We start from the raw sequence: 21,099 nt of genomic DNA, 5'->3' as shown, positions 1-21,099 counted from the left end.
ACTCTTTCGCTATGCCTACCGCGTTAAAAACATTTTTTATTCCCACTACCTCAGTTTCAGTACTTTCCAATATACTGCAGTATCTGGCTTTGATAACTCTCTCTTCCAAAATCAGCAATGACTTCTCCCTGGCTACTTGACAACGGTGAAAATTTTCAAAGTAACTTAATCTTCTAAATTAAATCTGCTTGATTTATTTATTTTTAAGGCCTTTTGTCCATCGTCATCCTTCTTGATTTGTCTCCTGCTTTCTCAGTGTGTGAACCGTTAGCACCTGAGCTCCCCCAAGATTTAGGAGTTTTCTCATTCTTACGTTACCTCAGTGGTCTTCCAGTGTTCCTGTGACACTTCCTTTGTCATTGTACTATATGATACCCTCTTGACTGTTGAGAGTTTGGAATATTCAGAGTGATCTATAAATAATAATATTTGGGGTTCTGAGCATTAATTTTAAAAAAAAAGGTAATATGTAATAGAAGATACTGACTTTGGTCGGTAGAAGAAAAGATATAGGACTTTGAATATGACTACATGTAATGAGATGACTAGTAAAATTCAAATTTACATGGCTGGAAAATAGTTTTAAGGACAACTAAATCCATTTTAATTTTGATTATATCTGTGTACAGGTTCAGCTGTCTTTAATGAATGCACTCTAAACATACCACGTACATTAGTTTATCATAAATTTCTGTAAGCATCCATAAGAAAGCATGTCTTCTGTACAAATGCAAATAAGAAGGTATATAAAGTCGTTCTCAGTTTAGGACAAGCAAGAACAGGTATACTGAGTTAGCATAAAGTTCATAAAAACATACTGAATGAGTGTAATATAATAGCAAAAGCAGGTACTCAAGAAAGGAGTATAAGCAGCAGGGCATGTACAGTGATTCTTCTTGTGCAACTTCCCAGCGTTCACTAACTGTTGGATTTTGAGGACTTACTAAGTCGAAGGTCTGGGATATTGTGTTTTCTAGTATATGACGCACCTATCCATGACGGATTTGTCAAATACCTTTTTAGACATTTATACTTCTGGTCTCCTCAGCATCCTTTGGGAACATTTTTCAAATCTTAGTAATTCATTACATTTAGGAGAAAATACTGTTGTTTGCGAATAATTTCCTTGGTTCTCTGAGTTATTATGTTATGTGAAATATCTAATAAATAATGAGAGTACATGTTCCCTATGATATTGTAGACTGAAATAGATGAGAACCTATATGGACTGCTTAGTTGCTCTTTTTTTTTATTTTCAAGAAAAATTCTGAGCATTGTCGATATTTTTTGCATATAATGCATTTTGTCTTTTTTCACATTATCAGAGTCCTTCTTAAAGTTTGTTAGAAATATGTAAATCAAAGAGAATATGTAGTTTAATCATCATGTTACAGATGCTGTATTTACAAATATGTCTTCCAACTTTCCACTTTATTTTTATAGCACTAATAATAATTTATCCTGTATTCATGTGAATGTCACCGCATAATTTAACTTTTAGACTGCTGAAATGCTCTGAACTTTTATAAGTTTGTTATGCTCTGAATTTATATGGAACTTGGGATATGGGCGTTTATGGTATGCTTATGTGCATTAGTTAGCAATGTTTGGTGACATGATTTGGTTGCCAGTGCATGGGTGTGTAGCACCTTTAGAGGTGGCCTTTGGTGTTCCACCTGGCTTATTTATAGCTGCTGTGCTGGGTGCTATGGTCCTCTGTCATGTTTACCAGCGCCGCGCCGATGCTTTGGCTACCAAAGGGCATCTCCATTGGCACTGGACAACTATGTGTGAGCGACTGAACTAAGGCCTTGATTTTGGGAGGGGAGCGTGGGGATTTCTGTGATCGGTAGTATTAAAGACATGAGTAATAGAAATAAATATTACTTGAAAAAATCAAGATTTTCAAGAGGCTTCAGCAGTAAATGCAGCTGTTGTTGCTTAATGGCGTTTCATAACATCTGGTTGCAGGTTTGCATCAGTCATGAACGTGGGGGAAGGACGAACGCGAAGTGCAGAGTTTTGGGTGGACTGGTCCTTACTTAATCCGTGTTATAATGTCATGCTATATAATAGGAAGTAATCTGGTGGGTGTATTTGCCCAAATAAGATTTCTGAGTCCGCTGAAACCTGGAAATTCCAGCAGAATGCTGATTGTTGTTGGAGCCAGGGTTATATTATGATTTAATGGCTTTTCTGGGCTTCATTTGATGACCTGGCCTAGAAAAACATTTTGAAGTAATAAAGCGTCTGTTTGGCTCCAAACTAATGAGAGAAGCATTGCTCTTTGCATTAACTGTTCTTTAGGAAGAGCCGCAGAGAGCTACTAATAAACCTTATTAAAAAGCTTAAGCCAGATTGAAGGAAATAGAAAACAGAGAAACTATTCCATTCCATGTGGAGTGAGTACATAAGAAAAAAAAAAGGCAAAAAAAAAAAGCAAGCCCACGGGGTTTTTGCCTCTCCTCCATGTGACTCGCAGCTTGCTGCACTTCAGTTACGTTGCCTCTGAGATATGTTGAAGTGCAGCTCAGTTTAATGAAGAAGTGGATAGGACAAATCAAGGCTAGAGACTATTGACAGCAGAGATTGGGTAAGTAAATGCAACTGTAGATAAGTGTTTACTAATATTGTGCAATTGTTACGATATCTAGCCTGTAAATACTAGAGCTATCATTTTTTGGTGGTCCTTTCTTAGTTTTACTTAAGTGATTTGCAAATGTGGGTGGGACATGCTATGCGACGAATTTAATTTTATTTTTTCAGACTTCCTACCACAAAAGAAATAACTTTCCTTTAATTTCATGTACTTAATTTTGTTTTAAATTCTTTGCTATGTAAGTAACTGCTTCATCTATTTTAGTGCAGTGCTCAAAATAATTTCAGTGGGAGTTAGCTGATAGTTTCTGGTGCCTTCCTGTTATTTTACTTATTTTGCTACTGGTGAGGGAGAGGGGAAAACAGCTTATACTCTGAACCTCCTAGATACAGCATTTTCAGATTTTTAGAATCTAACTCCAGACCACTGAAAATTCCCCAGCATTAACTTGTTCCAGGAATTCATTCAACCATCGTAGTAGGATCTGATTTCAGCTGTTTGCTTTTGTTCTCTGTATCTTTTTATAAAGCTTTGTAGGTATTCCTATACTGAGTTTTATATAGAAAGTTCTGTTTTAAATGTATTTGTGTTTACATTTGTGTAAATTTAATATCAATATACAAGATAGAGAAATATGATGAAAGCTTTTGCTGTTGCTGCTGTTTAAGACTTCCAGGCTTTTGACTGTGATTTGGTTTTGTCTCTAGCAATTTGAATGGACCGTGCAGTTGCTATAATGCTGTTATGAAATAGGATTGCAACCTTAGTCGATTAGGAATTTCCAGAAGGGTTGTTTTAGCAGTTTCAGTGCCTGCCATTTGAGTTTTTAAATCTCAGTGCATTGACAAAAAGCTGAGAAGCAGGCACGAGCAATATACGTTGGAAAGACCTATACTGAAGCCTGATTAGAATCTTGGGAACTGGAAAAGGAAAAGCAAACTCCTTCATTGTTGGTAGTGTATTAAAGAAAATATTTTTAAGTGTTTAATGTCTTGTGATCTAGGGTGTGTCTTCCTTTTGCATCACCTCACAGGAAAAGAGCATGTTAAATATTATAGTCTATCATGAGTTTTACTCTTTGGGTTAATCAGAGTGTGTTACCTTTTTCAGATAATCACTCCATTTAGGAGGCTAATATTGTGTGCTGAGAACAGAAAAGAAATGGAGGACTGGATAAGCTCTCTGAAGTCTGTTCAGTCCAGAGAACACTATGAGGTAAGTTGACATCCCTCTTGGTGCAACCTGTTCTAGCTCAACAGATCAAGCTACAGGAAACAGAACTGGAATATTCACCCTCCTTGCTGTGAAAAGTGTGTCTAGTGTCAGAGTGAAGCTTCATGTTAAGACCTGTACTAGCAAAATGAGAGCTTATTATCACACTTTTGTTTAGAAGTTTGGAGGGAGAGCAGGCTATAAACCCTTCAGAAAATACTTTCGGTGAACATTGCATTGTCGTCCCCTCTAATATGGAACCGTAGGTAATTTCAGTCACCGTAGCTGTGTTCTGTACTTGCAAATTTGTCTTAACTTCTCCTTTACTAGACCGCACAGTTTAATGTGGAACATTTCTCAGGGATGCATAACTGGTACGCCTGCTCCCATGCCCGACCTACCTTCTGTAACGTGTGTAGAGAGAGCCTCTCTGGAGTCACTTCTCACGGCCTGTCTTGTGAAGGTAAAATAAATGCTTTCTTCCCCCTGTTTATAATGCTGTGTATGTAGACAGATGGCCGAAAGTTTAAGATGGTAATGATTCTGAAAATAATGTGTAAGAAAAAAGCCTGCAGGGAGAAATCTACTGGCTAGAGTGACTTTCTTCTGGGCAGAGGACTGCTAATGATCCATCCCACCTTCTTCGTGCTCCAGGTTTCTTTTTCTAACTCATCTCAGGAAACTCATTTCAATAAAATGGTTCCTTCTGCTGCAGTGACCACTTTGGAATGTGCTGGGTGGACGGGCTGCAAGAAAAGGTAGTGTTGATTTGAGCTGCCCGTCAAAAATGTGAAACAAAATAGCCTTACTGGTTTGCAGAATCAGCATTCCTTAGGAAAAAAATCATAACGGTAGTTTCTGCCTCTTCCCTCTTCCTCCCCAATTCTTGTTTGCTCTGTTGCTGTTGCCTGATCCTGCAGTACAGGGAGGACAGATGAGGACAAATTTATTCCTTTAAAAATTCTGTCATGCAGTGAGGGGGTAGAGATGTAGATGCCTTTCCATTTTGATGGTTCAAGAGATGAAATCCAGCACAAAAATTAAAAGGAGATGTGGCTAAGACTTCAGCATTAAGCTTATCTGGAGAAATGGTATTTTGCAAACAAATATTGATAATAAACCTGAAACACCTTATTTATTTTCTGCTGCAAGTTCTGTGAAAAAGTGGTAACAAGTCTGCTTGTGTTAGAATCCAGCAGAAAACAAAGAATCCCTGTGACCTTATGATATATACGAAATGTAGAGACACGTAGATATCACAATAGCTAACTGTCTACAAAAGAGTGAGTTACACCATTCAAAACTTGATTTTTTGGATGCATGTTACCCATCTGCAAATGCATTTCTGCTATTGATGCTGTTATAATATTTGAGGTCTGAACATAATAATGTGTATTAAGGAAATCTTACAAAGGAAACATTAACCCACTGTCCTGAATTGTCCATGCTTTTAATGTAGCTAATGGTGCAGTTGCCAAGGAACGGGACGAACCTGTTTCATAGAAATTAGAAGTAGCATAGTTACTTCCACCTTCTCTGGTGTATGTTTTCCACTGTGTATAAGTCGCTTGGACAGTTTTAAGGCAATTATGGTATTTTCAATGTCTGATATCAGCAGATGGAAGTATCATGTGCTTAACTGAAATGCAGTTATATTGCCTCTGTGTACAAATACAGTTATATTTGCTCAGGCAAAGGAAAGGAAAGATGTACTTTCATTTCACAAAGACTGTGTCCTTTCCTAAGTTAATATTACACCTATTTAAAAAGGCTGTGTAGCAAGAATTGTTCTTGTAAGATTATCAGTGTTAATGGTTGTAGTTCATGATTTTCTGTTTTTTCAGTATCTTATTTTGCTTCTAAATATGGTTTTAATCTCCAAGGCATTGGCATTAACTTTACGTTAACAAAGTTTCCGTAATTTCCAGATTTGGACTTAGTCAACTTTTTGCATAACTTACTACAAAGTGATGCTACTTTTATCCACATTTATGATGCCAGTTGATCTTTCATCAGTTTTTACAAATGGCTTTTTATGAATCTTAGATTGGATTCGCTTTCACTGGTTCACAGTTTCATAAACACGTGTGGCCTGGATTGGTTTATATGTAGATAATATGATATTCTTTTACCCATTAATAAGTTTACCTCCTCTTACTTTTTAGCTACTAGTTTATATCTATTTTTTAATTTTTTTTTCCCAAGTATTTTTAAAAATAAAAGGAGAATTGTAATTATGCATCTAATCGAAATCAGTTGGAGGCTGACTCTTTTACTGGAATACTCATACTTTGTCCCTGATTCCGTATATATGTAAAAACCCACGTTTAACCATCCTTAATTTCTTCATAGAAGAAGTGTATTTTGGTTTGACACTACTTTGTTCTCTGAGAATCTTATGTGACTGAGTTCATATCTACTTGCTTCTGTCATGTGCACTTCTAATGCATTTCACCATCTATTTTTTTGACTTACCCCATGTTAGCAATAGACGCTGTTTCAGGAGACGATATAGGAAGTATGGAGTCTTAAGATTTGTTCTTAAGGACAGATCTGTTGTTTTTTCTTTGTTCTTAAGAACCCAGATGTGTTCTGTGCTAGTTTTTCTCATTACATCTTTAAAAATACCTGTTTAAATATTCATGCCTGGCATCTAAAAACCTCCAGTAGTGCTTTATGCTAGGAATCCATTTATATCTATACTAAATTCAATTATTTTTGTGGTCATTGAGCCCAGGCTACTCCATTAGCTCCTGAATTGAGAAGCATGAGAGGCTTCTTCTCAGGAGTTATTGGAGCTCTTCCTCCTGTCAGTGGTTTGGGTTACTGGCACACCAGGTTATCTTGAAAGTAGCCTAGAGTCTTTGTACTCTTGATGGTCTGATTCTTGACTGTTAACTATAGGTAAAAATAAATCCCACTGCTGATATTTTGCAGCTTATGATACTTTAGAAGATCAGTCCTGTAATGTTGTATTCTCTTAGACCTGCTTATCTCCAGCAGCGCTATACAGCTATTTTTTTTTTTTTCTTAGCCTGACCACAAAACAAGCCTCATTTCTTTTGGAGATAAAGTGGGTGCCTTCTTTTTTAGGGCCTCCCAGTAGCCTTTGCCAAAGGTTGACCAAATTCATTGCAGGCCACCTTGCTGTAAGTTTTGTGGAAAGCAGTGTAGGAATAGTCATTAACATACATAAGGGTATGTTAATGCCTTCCATAAGGAAAAGACTGTAGTGTGAACTTGCGTCTGAAGTCAGAGAATCAATACATATATAAAACTGAAGATGTAAATTCATACCAAACCAAACTTAGTCTTTCTACATCTCAAAAAACAATTGACTTCTAAAAAATTTAATTGTATGCTCCTTTGAGATGCAATGCTATTCTTCCCACTAGTTCCTTCTTTTTTATCTTCTCAAAAGATAATCTACTTTTCAAATGTTGTCTATGTGCTGTTGAGAAATTAAAATTTTCCTCTAGCTAGTTCTAAAGGACTTATCTCCCCTGCCTTCAGCCACAGCCTTTACTAGGACAGAGAAGTTATATTTTTTTGCCTTGTGTTGGAAATTGTTCCAAACCAGCTGAATCAAGTAAGGCTTTTGTTCTTGATGCTCCTCAAATGTTTCTCTAATTCAGAGTTTAGCTTGCTGTATGCTCATGAGTCTAAGCCTAAGAGGTTGCCAGATAAACATAAATATACATGAAATGTTTAGGCAAAGAAAGCTGAAGAATTGTAGGTCATTACCTACAGAAACTCTTCAAAAGCCTCAATTACTGTGTATTAATACTGCATTTCTATCCAAGTCATTGCCAGTGGAATGCTGCCTTTATAATTATTCTCAAAGATGTATTTCTCTATGTAGTGTTATCATAATCATGACAAATCTCAATTGTTAAATATCAAATATACCTAATAAACTGGAGACTGCAGCTTAGATGAGATGCTTTTTCCTGTGATGGATTGCCCAAACAAACAATATTGAAAGAACACTATAGGATTGTGAATTCAAGCAATAAGAAAATACTGGGATTAAATTGCCTCTACATATGCACTTTGTGCACTTGGTCTTTTTTTCATTATGATTGGGGTTTTTTGCCCACAAAACCCTGTTGTTCTTACCCAGTGCACATACATGCACTAGCTGGGTAGTAATCTCCATGATTTTTGCCACATTTTTTGCACAGGCTGGAGAGTGAATACTGAATGAAGTGGTCAAGAAGAGGAGGGGTATTCATAGTTAATAGAAAACTCTGTGTTCCATGGCTTCATATCATACTGTACCCCTCTGTAATCCTGAAGAAATCACTTAAATGAGATTTTTGATAAAATCAATAGTTGTGTGTTGTTTATAATCTGGGACCTATATCACAGAAACGGTGAGTTCTATGTAACTGAAAAAATTAATTGAAGCTGTGTTTTGAAGTCACTGATACTTGGAAGATATACAGTATTGAAAAAGAATGATCTTCATTGTCTTTTTGACAGACAAATTTATTGGGCGGTGTTGGCCTTAATGTCTCTGTGCTTCACTTACCCCTTTCTTAGAATGGGTATAAAATCAAACCCTTATTTTGGCAGTACACTGTGAAAACAAAGGTGCATTTTTAAGTATTCGAAAACTCTACTACTACTACTAATTTTAAAAGGCTGGGAAGAAATTAATATTTCTGTCTAAAAAGCAGTATTTCATTAGATATTTGTAAATAAGGCAAATACCTATTGAAAATTATTATGAAGCAGAGCATGGCACACCTATGTGCTTATCAAGAACCATCCCTTCCATGCAGTGAATGAGGATCCCATTCCCAAAAAATGTATGATCATATAACTGAAGACTTTACATCTGCTTATGGGACCTATATTAAAGTTGCATGAGTAACCTAACTGTAGTACTTGATTTTGTAATGAGTATTCTTTTAGTGCTCTGTAATATTAAATTAACTTAGTTTAGTTGGATGAAAATAGTAAAAACTACGAAGACACAGCTGGATTTTATCCTTTAAAACATAGGCATAGGCTTCAAAATGGAGTGAAGTTACGTTGCTGTTTTCATGTGAATCACTCCATTTTCACTGTGGCTTTCCATCCATCATGTGATTGAGCAGGTTTCTTGGAATACACCAAGACAAATCCTTCCGTTTTGACAACTTAAACTATAGATACAAGCTCAAGGATTTTCAGATCAGTTTCATAACTTTGGCTTTAGCCTTTAAAGTTGGAAAAGAACAGCCTGAGCCAGTTCTTCTTTGAAGAACACAGAAGAGAAAACTTATCATAAAATAGGTGGTAGGTGGTAAGTTTGGGAAAAAAAACATTGCCTGCCAAAGTAGTTGGATGAATTAATGGGTGAATAGACGGAAAGGCCTTTGAGACAGAAGTGTTTTATAACAAAGATGTATATTTTCAGTGCAAGAGATCCTATGATAATGTTCAGTAATGTTGACTTTTCTTCATTATAGATAATAGTAGATGTAGATTTAATCACTGTGTTGGACAGCAAATGTTGGTACAGCTTTGACAACTGTTTGCTCATTAGATTGTTCTCTTGGTTGGCTTTCTGAGAGACCTGCTTCATATTCCAGCTAGAAACATTTACACAGGAAATTAAAATTTGAAGTAACATTCTAAGAATATTCTAGATTTAGTTTGGCTAAATTTTTCCTTTTCTCATCTTTTAACTTTCATTGGCAAAGTAGTGCCCATTGATGTCTAGCAATATGTCTGCATGTTTCCAAACAATTTCAGATATCAGACTGATTCATGAATGGGATGCAGTGTCATCTGAAACAAAAGAAATTCAGAGGTAGCAGTAACTAAGGTTGAGATTTGATTTAAAATTTTCCTTTCTTTACCCATCTCTTCTCTAGTGCTATGTATTTTGCTTAAAAGTTACATCTGTGTCTTAAGGTCATTGTTTTTGATAATGTTTAATGCCCAGAGTAACATGAACAGTTGTTTGATGGTATTGGGGTTGCAGGGGGGTGACCTACAGAAGGTCTGATCTAAGATTAAGTTGTATACTGTGCCCACAAAGCAAGCATTAGCTGTCACTTGCCATCCATGACATGGCTTGCTGCAACTCTTCAAATCCTGGGTTTGAATTTGTCCTTGCCTTGTTGAGAAAATAGAAGTTAAACACAGAGTCCCGAGATCTAGTTGAACTGTAGCTCAGTAGGGTTCGAAAATTCCTTTACTTTGCTATGCTGTAGTCATTTGGGATTTCCCGTTGTCCCTCATCCCTGTTTTGTATTTTGTTGTATTTTGATCTGTGTGACAAGACAAATGCATATCATTTATGAGTAGGAAGCTGAATTCAGTGGCATATCGTCTCAAAAACATTCAACCAGCAAGACTTCTCAAGGCCCATCACTTGAAAATGCAGCTTTTATTTCTGTGCTTCTGTGAGAGCTGACTTCTTAGATGCTTGGAACTGGCTTAGGTTGGCAAACACACACAGTGTGATGCCGAGCTGTTTTGAAAATGCGAGCCTACCCTGTTAGTTGAATAATATGGGATATTTGCAGACTTTGGGTCTATGAATGCTACTTTTTGAAATAATCAGGGAAATTACTCTAAAAGCAACAAAACTAACTTTTCTGTTTCCTTCTCTTTCTTTGAGCTAAGCACATACTTCCACACATCTCCCAGAACAGGGATGATTGGTTTCAAACTCAGATGTTGCTTACATAGTCTCAATTCACTTTTTAAATTGATCTGGCAATGGATCAGTGGAATTAAAATGAGAAGTTTATGAATCACAAGACCTTTTGTACCATGGCTTAATGTTTTTAATGGTGGACAAGTGACGGGCCAAAGCTTTTGATAGTTTCCTGTCAAATATTTGTTTGAAAAGAGACTACTACTTCTGGTCTCCTGGCTAGTTCTCATAAACCTTTAATGGTATTTGCCAAAATAATTTATATAATGCACTCTAAATAGAATGATGTAATGCACTTCCAGTAACAGAAATGCCCACAGTTGGGTGCATCAGTCTGTTTGGTCTAATATGATATCATTAACTAGTCATATTAATTCATTTGAACAAAATACAAATAATTATTAGATTGTGAAAATGTCTGCCTGTACTACAGACTTGTGCTGAGTATTCCAGTTAGTAGATTTTTAATAAATAATCCAGTAAGAAGTCAGGCTCTTCCTCACTTAGTGTAACTTCTTGGAAAATATCATAATCACCAATATCCTGTATCAATATATCACCACCTAACCCTTCACTTTCTCAGCTTGTGGGAAAACAAGCATAATTATGGTGCCCAAAAGGGATCCTTTAAGGAAAGAAACAGAGCTCCTGAAGCAAAATACTTCTGTGAAACACTCTCCCATCACCTCCTGTAAATTTAAATCAGGTACCTGAGTTGTGTCATTGGAGGAATAGAAAAGGCAAAAACCACAGTTAACGATATAGTTGTAACTTAGTACCTTGCATTGCACCTGAAAAAATGGGGACCGACGTGAATTTGAGGACACATTTAACATGGGCCACAGCTAAGCAGTTAAACCCCAGTTTAGAGACTTAAAGCTGGAGTGATTATGAACTGAATTTTCTTTAATTGGGTTGTGTCATGTCTTCAACACTAAGTGGCAGGTACTTGGCTGCTTTATGGAATATCTGTGTTTAATTTTTTAAAAGATACTGTATATTGCATTATTGTATTACCTAAATACAACAAGTAACATACTATACATGTTTATGTGTGCCTTCCAGTGTGTAAATTTAAAGCACATAAAAGATGTGCTGTCCGAGCAACAAATAACTGCAAATGGACTACATTAGCCTCAATTGGAAAAGACATCATTGAAGATGAAGATGGTGTAAGTACTATTCAAATTTAGAGTATTTTCCAAAGCTGTTTCTTCTTTTTTGGGGAAAAAAGAAGGCTAAGCACAGATATTTTGCCATGTGACCCATTGAAGTTAATGGTAGATGGCTATATTCCTGCACACTTTTCAAAGATTAACGTGGTATTTAGAATAAAAGTTATATTCCTATCTCACATGACAACTTTAGTATTTGTAGACACTAGATTGCAGCTCTGTTACCAAATTTTAAAGGCCACATACAGGGAAACTCTGAAGCTGGAGAATTGGTCCTGTAAGGTCCTACTGCTCTTAAGCAAAGGTGGTATTTTATGCTGCTCCCATGCTGTTTTGGTAATTGATTTTTGCATCCTCCTTACCGACAGCTGTTCCCCAGGAGGCCTGCTTGGCATTCACTGATGTGTGGGGGTTTTTTGTACTGATGAAAGCAGAAATTTTAAAATTAGCAGGGGAAATGACAAAAGCTTTTCAGAGGTTTATCGTGATAGATGGATTATTTTTACAATGTATTTTTACAAACACAACTATGTATGTGCCACTGGCGTGAAACTTCTTCCTAGAAGGTTAGTACTAAGTACACATCATACACAACCATTAGTGTCATGAGTTGCCCATGGTATTACTGGGACAAAGAGTGCACTTGGGTAAAGGCTTTGCACTTCATTTAGGAACTGCTTTATAGAGCTGTGACTTACTAGTCATGGTGACCGAGGGGGTACATAAAGCCACGGGGATATTCCACCATCTTGCCTATTCTTTTGAATTTTAGTTATTTTAATTGGTTTGTGTCATGTAGTCAACATTAAGTGAATTGGTACTTATTTGCATTATGGAGTCTCTAGATTTAACTGCCCTGTTGTTTTGTGGTTAGTTGCTACCATAGTACCATGAGTAGTTGAATGAGGTGTGTTCTTCAGTTGTCACATTTTCTGCCTAGCATGTGAAATATCACCGTAGTCCACCTTCATAGTTGTTGCCTTGTGAGCATCAGTGTCGCTTATGCTGGTCAGCCACACCTGCTTCTTTGATGAAAGGGTAGAGCTATGGGAAATAGTTTAAATCCACCTATATTTGAGAGACGAAAGCCTCTAATTTCTATTTCTGAGTATTTAACTTCTATGACTACTTCTTCACAGATAGCTATGCCTCACCAGTGGTTAGAGGGTAATCTGCCCGTCAGTGCCAAATGTGCAGTCTGCGACAAGACTTGTGGCAGTGTTTTACGCCTGCAAGATTGGAAGTGCCTTTGGTGTAAAGCTATGGTAGGTGCAGCGAACCACGTCCAAGCGTCTAGGATTTTGCCAGCTTTATTGCTCACCATTATTTTTATTTTGTCATTTCATAACTGTGCTTTTGGATTACGTAGGAGCAGGCAGCTTTTGCAATCTCAGGTCTCTCTAACGTTCATAATTTCTCAGGCCTGTCATACTTACTTCAGTTAATTTTTAATACGCTCACAGATGCAGCTTTTCTTTAATAGGTGTCATCCAGTGTGTTTTCTCTGCCTTTGAACTGATAACTGAAGGTTCAGATGCCTGTTCTGTATGCCTGAGAATCATGTTACTTTCTTTTATCATCAATATTGCTGTAATAATGTTTTAGTAATATTTAGTAATATTATTATTAATAATATTTGTTACTATGTATTAACATTATGGTAGTAATATGTTTATTACTGCAAAATCCTAACGTTCTCTTCTTCAGCACACTCTGTAGGCTGCGGATTGAAATTCTGTAACATGTTATTGCTGTTTCCTCGAAACACCGTTTTCTCTTAATTTTTTAAACTTGTCTAAAAAGATGGGTTTCATATGCTAGACTATAGAAGTGGAAAGTCAGTAGTTTTTTTCTTATTGGGCTTTTGGCATATAGATGTCTGAGGCTCTGTGGGAAATGATCGACATCTCCAGAGGCGATTTGAAATTTAGGTGAAGTGTAGCACCCTCTGCACCTGCCTGTCTTTCCAATAACTGCAGAAGAGGCCTCTACAACACATAGTTTATGGGACCCACCTTTGGCGAGTTGCTCTGGCTTGATAGGTGTGCTGGCTTTGGTGCAGATACACCTTCCAGAACGTCCAGGTGGACCAGGCATGCAGAGAGGTCTTGCCTTGCACGTGCACAGTGTGCCCGCTGCCCCCAGCACAGACACTGGCTGCTGGGAGCTTGGTCCTCCCTTGCTCATGGATGGAGGTAAGCGATTCCCTTGAAAGGACAATTCATATCTGCTATAGGCGTAGCTGAAGATGAAGTACTCCAAACTTTGTTTTACGGAATGGCTAACAAGCCTTTGTGATTGAACACTCATGTTTGGTTTTTTTTCCCAGTCTCGCTCCTCTTCCCTCTACACCTAAATGTTATGTATTAGTCCATTTATTATATATCTAAATATATTAGTATATTTTTGTTACACAGATACTCTATCAGCTATATTTTCACCCCAAAATTCTTTTTTTGTAGGGAAATAATTTTTTGTTTCTTTTGTAGGTTCACACTGCCTGTAAAGATCTGTATCCTCGTAAATGTCCACTTGGCCAATGTAAGGTATCGATCATACCTCCAACAGCACTAAACAGTATAGACTCTGATGGTACGTAGTACTGTAGTGTGTTCAGTGGTAACTCCGGACTTACAGTGCTTAGTGAGATCTGTTTTAGGCTAAAATCCTGCTGCTGAACACAGGAATGCAGTCTCCAAATTTAGAAAATACTATAATTTTCCATGTAGCTTTTTAGAGGTTTATTTAACTGACATGATTTAAAAAATATTTTTGAAAGTTCCTCCACTAGAAATTTTCTCCCATTTTATTTATAATCCTTGGAAACTTCTCAAATGAATGACCGGAGTCCTCAGATGAAGTGGGCTGATGCCTGCCTGGCGTGCATCACTCATTCTATATATTCTCAAATTCTAGATAACTTTGCTTTATGCAGAAGTAAGCTAGCTGAACAGCTCAGATCCAACAGCTACTTTACTAGGCTAAAGAGAGGCATTTCTTCCACAGCCTCTCTAAATTTCTTTTAAATATAAGCAGTGTAAGAATCCTGCAACACACTAATTAAAAACCTAGCAAATGTTCAAAACTCAGAGGTGTTTTTGGCGTCTCAGGTTAGAGATGTGTGAGCAGTGGGAGACTGCATTACAGGTAGGGACTAGATTTAATAAGGAATATTCTGAAATCTAACTGCTTTAATTTTACAGTTTATGTTGATGGCAAATGTTGACCAACAACTTCAACACAATTTAATGAATTTTGTTGTATGACGTTAGTAGAAGTGATTGTTTATGCTGCATATATTAACTCTTTTCTGTTTACTTGCTGTGTGGTGTCTCAGACCAGAGCGTCATGCTGCTATTTATTATTCATGCTAGGAAGATTGTTCCATGTGTGAAATTATTTTTCTTGTCATTTAAATAAATTAATCAAACCTTATTTTGAATTATACATTATGTTAATGTGGAATTAAATTAGCATCCTTTAATGACAATTTTTTTTACCTGTAGCTTTAGTAATTTTTTTAGGCAACTGAAAACAACCTAGTAATTTTACTATTGCCTGAAACAAATGTCAAAACATATACCTGCGATGACTGATTTTGAAGTGTTGCTGACAAACGACTAATTCCATGGAGTGGCCATGTTAGTGACAACAGTGTCCATTAGTACTACTTACTAAGGGCCGTATAGAATGCCTGCTGTAATTAGTTAAGACCTGCGTTGACTTTTAGAAGCTTTGGAACACAGCTGAAGGTCTGTTGTTCAGTGATTCTGTTATAATTAATTAATAGTATAACTTCAGTCTGAGATGAAAATTCACATGAGAACTTCTGTCTGGGAGCAACTGAGTACAGTAACTTTTAAAATCTGTGAGTAGTCTTAGAAAGCTCATACAGACGTAGATGATCCAGTTCAACCCAGTAAGGTTAAAGAAAAATCAGATTAAAAAAACAAAGACTTGTAACTGAAATATGTATTTGATTGTGTGATAGTCTGTGAGGATGAGATTTGAGAAGTATTCTAAAAGGTTAATAAACATTTTCACTGTGGAAAAGCAATAAAGCTATTGTCTTCAGGATTTTACTAAATCTAGGCACTGAAAATACTGGAAAGAAAAAAAATGAACTGGTATATCTTAAGCAATTATGTTTTCCTTGCAGGGCTAATATTCAGTTCAGCATTTACATTAATGCATGATAAAATGTACTCCTTTTGTCCTTCATTTCTTTCTTCCTCTTTCCCATGATTTCTTTTTGTGTTGTTCATGTTAGAAAGCCTTATTTATTTCATTCTTTCTAACTATGTTCACAGGTTTCTGGAAAGCCACATGCCCGCCATCCTGTGCCAGTCCTCTTTTAGTTTTTGTTAACTCAAAGAGTGGAGACAATCAGGGAGTAAAGTTTCTTCGTCGATTCAAACAGTCGTTAAATCCAGCTCAGGTGTTCGATTTAATGAATGGAGGACCTCACTTAGGGTAATGACATTGGAAATCTTGAGCAATCCTTTCTGCAAGGGAATTTAGTGCAAAGCATAGTGTTGTGTTGTCCCCTCATTGCTGTAATTCTACCACTGTGACTTTCTAATTAAAATCTAGGAGATTTTTTAATTAAAATCTAACAGAATTTCAGGGTGAATTCTGGTGGGTGAAGGGATTGTAGGATAATATTTTCTTTTTAGAGAAATTAACTTGAAAATTCAAACCCCAAACCCATCAGCACAATTTTTTTATGTCTTTTTGGCTAGCTTTGACTTCTGTTAACCGGTAAGGTTCAAAACTGTTGAACATGGGTACATGCTTTCCTGAATCAGGGCCTTTATGCACAGTTGCCTGGGTGCTTTTCTTCCATTTCATGTGCGTAATTCAGATATTCCTGTGACTTCGTTGTGAATAGCTATGGAATAAAACTGTTGTCTAAATGTACTCTGTATCTTTTTGAATTCTGAACACAAATGTCAGTGGGGGAGTCTGCAGCGGGTGATGGATGAGTGCACTAAAACTTCTGTCATTGGAAAACTACATTCAAAATACGGTTTTAGGCGACATATGTAAATGGTCAAGAAAATGAGCATCCCACAAAATTTGGAGCAAGAACACAATTAAAACCATCAGGCATTCTACAAAATCTAAGGGCTGATTGTTGAGGAGATAAGAATGAAGTTTGCATAGCAGTGGCCATAACCCAAGCATCTTTGCACATTCATAAAGATTAAATTCATGCACATTTTTCTGTTGTGTAGCTTAATTCCACTCAGATGTAGCACTGTGTTTAAATAGCCTACTAATATCAGTTAAAGCAACTAGAAACACTAATTTTTGTACTCCTACAGATGCAGAATTATGCTTGTTTGATAAAAATGTAGATTAAACAAATGCACAAAAATTCAGTTCAAACAGTAGGCAAATAATACAAATATAATGGAATACAGATGTGGATTTTTAGAATTAGTACTGTGTTACGGACATGTTATATTAACTCTTTGAGTTGTAATACTCTTTTCATTATAACCCTGATTTAAATCTGAATTTAAGCTAAGTGCCTTTGGGCTAACGTTCTATGCATGTAATTATAATGTCAGATAAAAGTGAGGAAGGTTCATCTTAATTGGAGAGATAATTTTTGAGAGAGAGCAGTCTTAAAAATATGTCTGTCTGTTTGCAAGTTCTCTTGCTTTATACAGTTGTACCTACCAGCTGGATGGTTTGGGAGGCTCACTCTGGTTTTGCACAGTTATCGTAGATCAGGTTGGTTGCTTTTAAGTATTTTTCCAAACAGTGGTCCTTAGCAGTTATTGCATCGGGTAGTGCTGATGTTTTCTTTTTTCTGGTTGATCTAAAAAGCAGAGTTGCGTTCTTTGAGATAGTTTATTTCTAGGGGTTTTCTCCCTTTTCTCAAAGTAGGAGAAATTGTTCTGGTTTCAACAGTTTTTCCTTAAATATCTGCATCTTTTGTTCTGAGTAGGCATCTGCCTATCATATACAAGTGACATTACTTTCTTGAGGAAAAAATGTAAATGCTTCAAAAATTTGTGATCTTAATATGTTGCTTTTTAGAAATAGTTCTGAGATTATACATATTCTGGAAAATAACATGCGTTAAAACTAAACATCTTTATTATTTTAAGATTTTATACTTTCCAATTCTTTTTGGTTTTTCAAGCTTAAATCCCAGTTGTTTTTACCTCTTGGCTGTTTCTTCACACCTCATTCCCCTTTCCTCTGTGTCTCACCTCTCTGCTTGTTCTGTCTCTCTTGTCCTCCATTTCTGTACTGCCTAAGTGTTGTATCCTGTAGCTGTTAAAAGTCAGAGAACAGAAGGAAGAGCCAGAGGAAATGAAAGCAGGATAGGGCTTTAAGGATTTAATATGAAATATTAGTATTATTTGTCTTACATTGTTGTGATCACCTTTTGTGTAATAATTGCCTCCAACTGTCTTTGTATTTGGTTAGTCACGCGTTGGCAAAAGCCCACCCGTATTGTGGAGCACATCCTGTTGTCCTGTCTTAACCTCTTCTTATGAAAAACTCCCCGTGACTTGTGTTTCTGGCTGAAGTGGGAAGCATAGACAGGTTGCAATTTCATAGCTTAGAATTTTTTTAAAATATTGATAAAATTAATAAAATACTAATAAAATCCTGAAAACAATATCAAGGGCATTTTTTAAAGTAAAACTTGGCATGTTATTTATCAGAAATGTCAGTATAAGTGGAATATACAGCAATAGATGGGATGGAGATAGGTTTATTAAGTAGTTGATTGTATCCACATACCCCAGAACAATAAAGGAACCACCATAGAGGTGCTGGGCACCGTATTTCCATGAAATGATTGCTAATGAATATAACTGGTCTCTTCCTAATGGACGTAACTGGCTCTAACAGGCTGCGTTTTCTCTGCAGTTTGCGGTTATTTCAGAAGTTTGACAACTTCAGGATTCTTGTGTGTGGTGGCGATGGAAGCGTGGGTTGGGTCTTGTCAGAGATTGATAAACTCAGCTTGCACAAACAGGCGAGTGTGTACATTTACTTTCCTTGACTATACTTACTAAACTTAGTTTTGTACCCTTACTTTTATTGACTTGGTTCTTTGTCATATATATGGATATGGGCCAAACTCAATAGTTACTCTTAAATGAGAATTTTCACTGTCATAAACAGGACAAGTTGTATCGGGATAACACAATTTAGACATCAGCTCTATAATGAACAGTTATTGCTTGAAATAATAAGCATTTGTAATATTCTGTGCTTTTTCTTTCTAGTTTTCAATAGTAGATTTATTTGCTCCTGATTTGTGTTTCAGTGTCAGTTAGGAGTGTTACCCCTTGGTACTGGAAATGACCTTGCTCGTGTCCTCGGTTGGGGAGGATCCTGTGATGATGATACGCAACTTCCACAGATTTTGGAGAAACTAGAACGAGCCAGCACGAAGATGTTAGACAGGTAAACCTAAATGTGCATATACATAATTTACCATGAGGTTCAAAGTGTATTTGTTTGGGTTTCTGATGGCCTAAATCCCATCTTGAAGACTTAATGATCGGTGGTTTTGGTTTTTAGAGTGCAAATCGTAATCAAGATAGTAATGGGGACAACTCTTCAATGTTCTTTTTAAACTGAAAAGTGAGAGGGGAGAGTGGTTGATGAATCTAGGAAGCATGCTCTCCAAAGATGAACAAAAGGAGACAGGTTATTGTATAACTGATGAAGCTGCAGAACTGCCTCTTAAAAGAAGTTGTAAGCATTAAGAAATTGTTTAGATTCAAAACCCTTTGGGGCAGTTTTATGGACTCCATGCATGCTATTCAGTGCCATTAAAGGTAGCATCTTCAGGAACCACCTGAGCTTTCTGTCCCTGGATGTGGGGAGAACTTGCAGCCTGTGCTTTCACCCTTCATACTATATAGTCATATAGTATGACTTCATATAGTCCAGCTGTGGACAAGATGCTGGGCTAATTGGATCTTTGGCTTGATCCACGACAAATATTTGTGTTGGAGGCATTTTCTTAGTGAAAAACAAGTGGTTTTCCCACTCCTTGTTTTGTGTGATTTTCACCCATAAAGCAAAGGAGCAATCCTGATTTAGAAAAAGTCAGAGGAGATAATGGTCATGTCATTCCAGTGAAGGTGTAACACTGTTTTTGAGAGGAGTATTCTTATTCAGTTCCTCTCTCTCATGGGGGTTTCTGTTCTTGCTTGAGTTACAAACACTTGAATGTCATCAAAGAGGTTTTTTTTAAATGAAATAAAGAAACAAGTCCTTTTTTATTTTAAGCTTTTCTGCAGACTACTTGATCATGTTACAGCAAAGTATGCAGAGAAATGCTTGTTACTGATCCTTAGAAGTAATTGTTGGCCTAGGCATTCTGAAAGCTTCATAGATTAAATAATTTTTGTCTTTTTCTGTACGGAAAAAAAGCTCAGTTTCATTTTTTGTTCTAATTTCAGCAGACTTGTTCCTAAGGCCATCTGCAAAGATTACTTGTTCTTTTCATCAGGTTTTGAAGGATGTTGCTATTAGCAGTTTCATACTATCCATGCTCTACAGTACTGTCCTTTACCAGGGGAAGAAAAATATATATGTCAATGAAGATACTTGACCGTTTGCTTTGTTCTCGTGCCTCCTTCCCATAGCTGAGATGAAAAGCTAATGTTACCCTGGAGCTTTTTCTCTAGGAACACATATATTTTCTTTTGACTTCTGCAATTAGTTTGCATGAATTCGTTCATACTTTGAGTGTTTCAATGGAAAATCTTTGTTGCCTGCATTGAATGTCCCATAATTTGCTCACAAAGAAGGCTCATCAACAAATCAGTAACAAAATATTTGAGCAATAAAGAAAATTATTACCTTTAGTCTCAATTATTTCACCCATATTCAGCTAGCATACAATTAAAAATTAAGATGCTTTACTTGTTGGTTTGGGTTATTTTTAACAAGTTATTCTGTGGCATGACAATGAGTTTTTGTTGATATGTTGGAGAAAAGATAAAACCAACAGTCTGGAAACTTAAAAGCTGTTACGTTTCATTCAGGTGGAGTATAATGTCATATGAACTGAAATTACCAGCAAAGCCTTCTATCCTTCCAGTGACTGCAGATGAGTCAGAGGAATGCCAGGTGAACTTTTACGTTTGTTTTGTTGTTTCATATACTTAACTTTGAGCTTCTGGGATGACAGTATTTATAACTGAAGGATTTGTGTGAAAACTAGAAAAAGATGTTTTCTGATCTGCTAACTGAACTGAGTTAATGTCTGTTCATGGCATATATCTCAAGGAATTAGGGTTTCCAGTTCTGTATTATTTGCCAAAAATGAACGAAGGTACGGAGTCTTCAGCAGAAAAATCAGAAATATTTCTTCCTGAAAAAAATGTTAATATATATGTTATATATTTGTTTATATATTACATATAATATATACTATTTTCTATGTGAGAATATAATACAGTATT

General features: G+C 36.5%; 1 protein-coding gene across 1 annotated transcript in view; it reads left to right on the top strand.

Moving 5' to 3' along the window:
- The window catches only part of LOC104618755 (diacylglycerol kinase eta-like), a gene marked incomplete at both ends in the record, with an annotated part of 36,290 nt that extends 15,526 nt beyond the window's left edge, over window positions 1–20,764 (top strand). Inside the window, 9 exons of the mRNA XM_010284435.1 lie at window positions 3,710–3,814; window positions 4,142–4,274; window positions 11,535–11,645; window positions 12,788–12,909; window positions 14,134–14,236; window positions 15,955–16,117; window positions 18,542–18,650; window positions 18,945–19,084; window positions 20,680–20,764. Coding sequence (XP_010282737.1) covers window positions 3,710–3,814; window positions 4,142–4,274; window positions 11,535–11,645; window positions 12,788–12,909; window positions 14,134–14,236; window positions 15,955–16,117; window positions 18,542–18,650; window positions 18,945–19,084; window positions 20,680–20,764 — 1,071 coding nt within the window. The remainder of the gene's footprint in view (window positions 1–3,709; window positions 3,815–4,141; window positions 4,275–11,534; window positions 11,646–12,787; window positions 12,910–14,133; window positions 14,237–15,954; window positions 16,118–18,541; window positions 18,651–18,944; window positions 19,085–20,679) is intronic.
- Window positions 20,765–21,099: the final 335 nt, after the last annotated feature.

Source organism: Phaethon lepturus, unplaced genomic scaffold, assembly GCF_000687285.1.
Source record: "Phaethon lepturus isolate BGI_N335 unplaced genomic scaffold, ASM68728v1 scaffold5763, whole genome shotgun sequence".
Classification (NCBI taxonomy): domain Eukaryota; kingdom Metazoa; phylum Chordata; class Aves; order Phaethontiformes; family Phaethontidae; genus Phaethon; species Phaethon lepturus.
The sequence above is the reverse complement of the archived record's forward strand: the minus strand, read 5'-3'. Positions and strand labels throughout refer to the sequence as shown.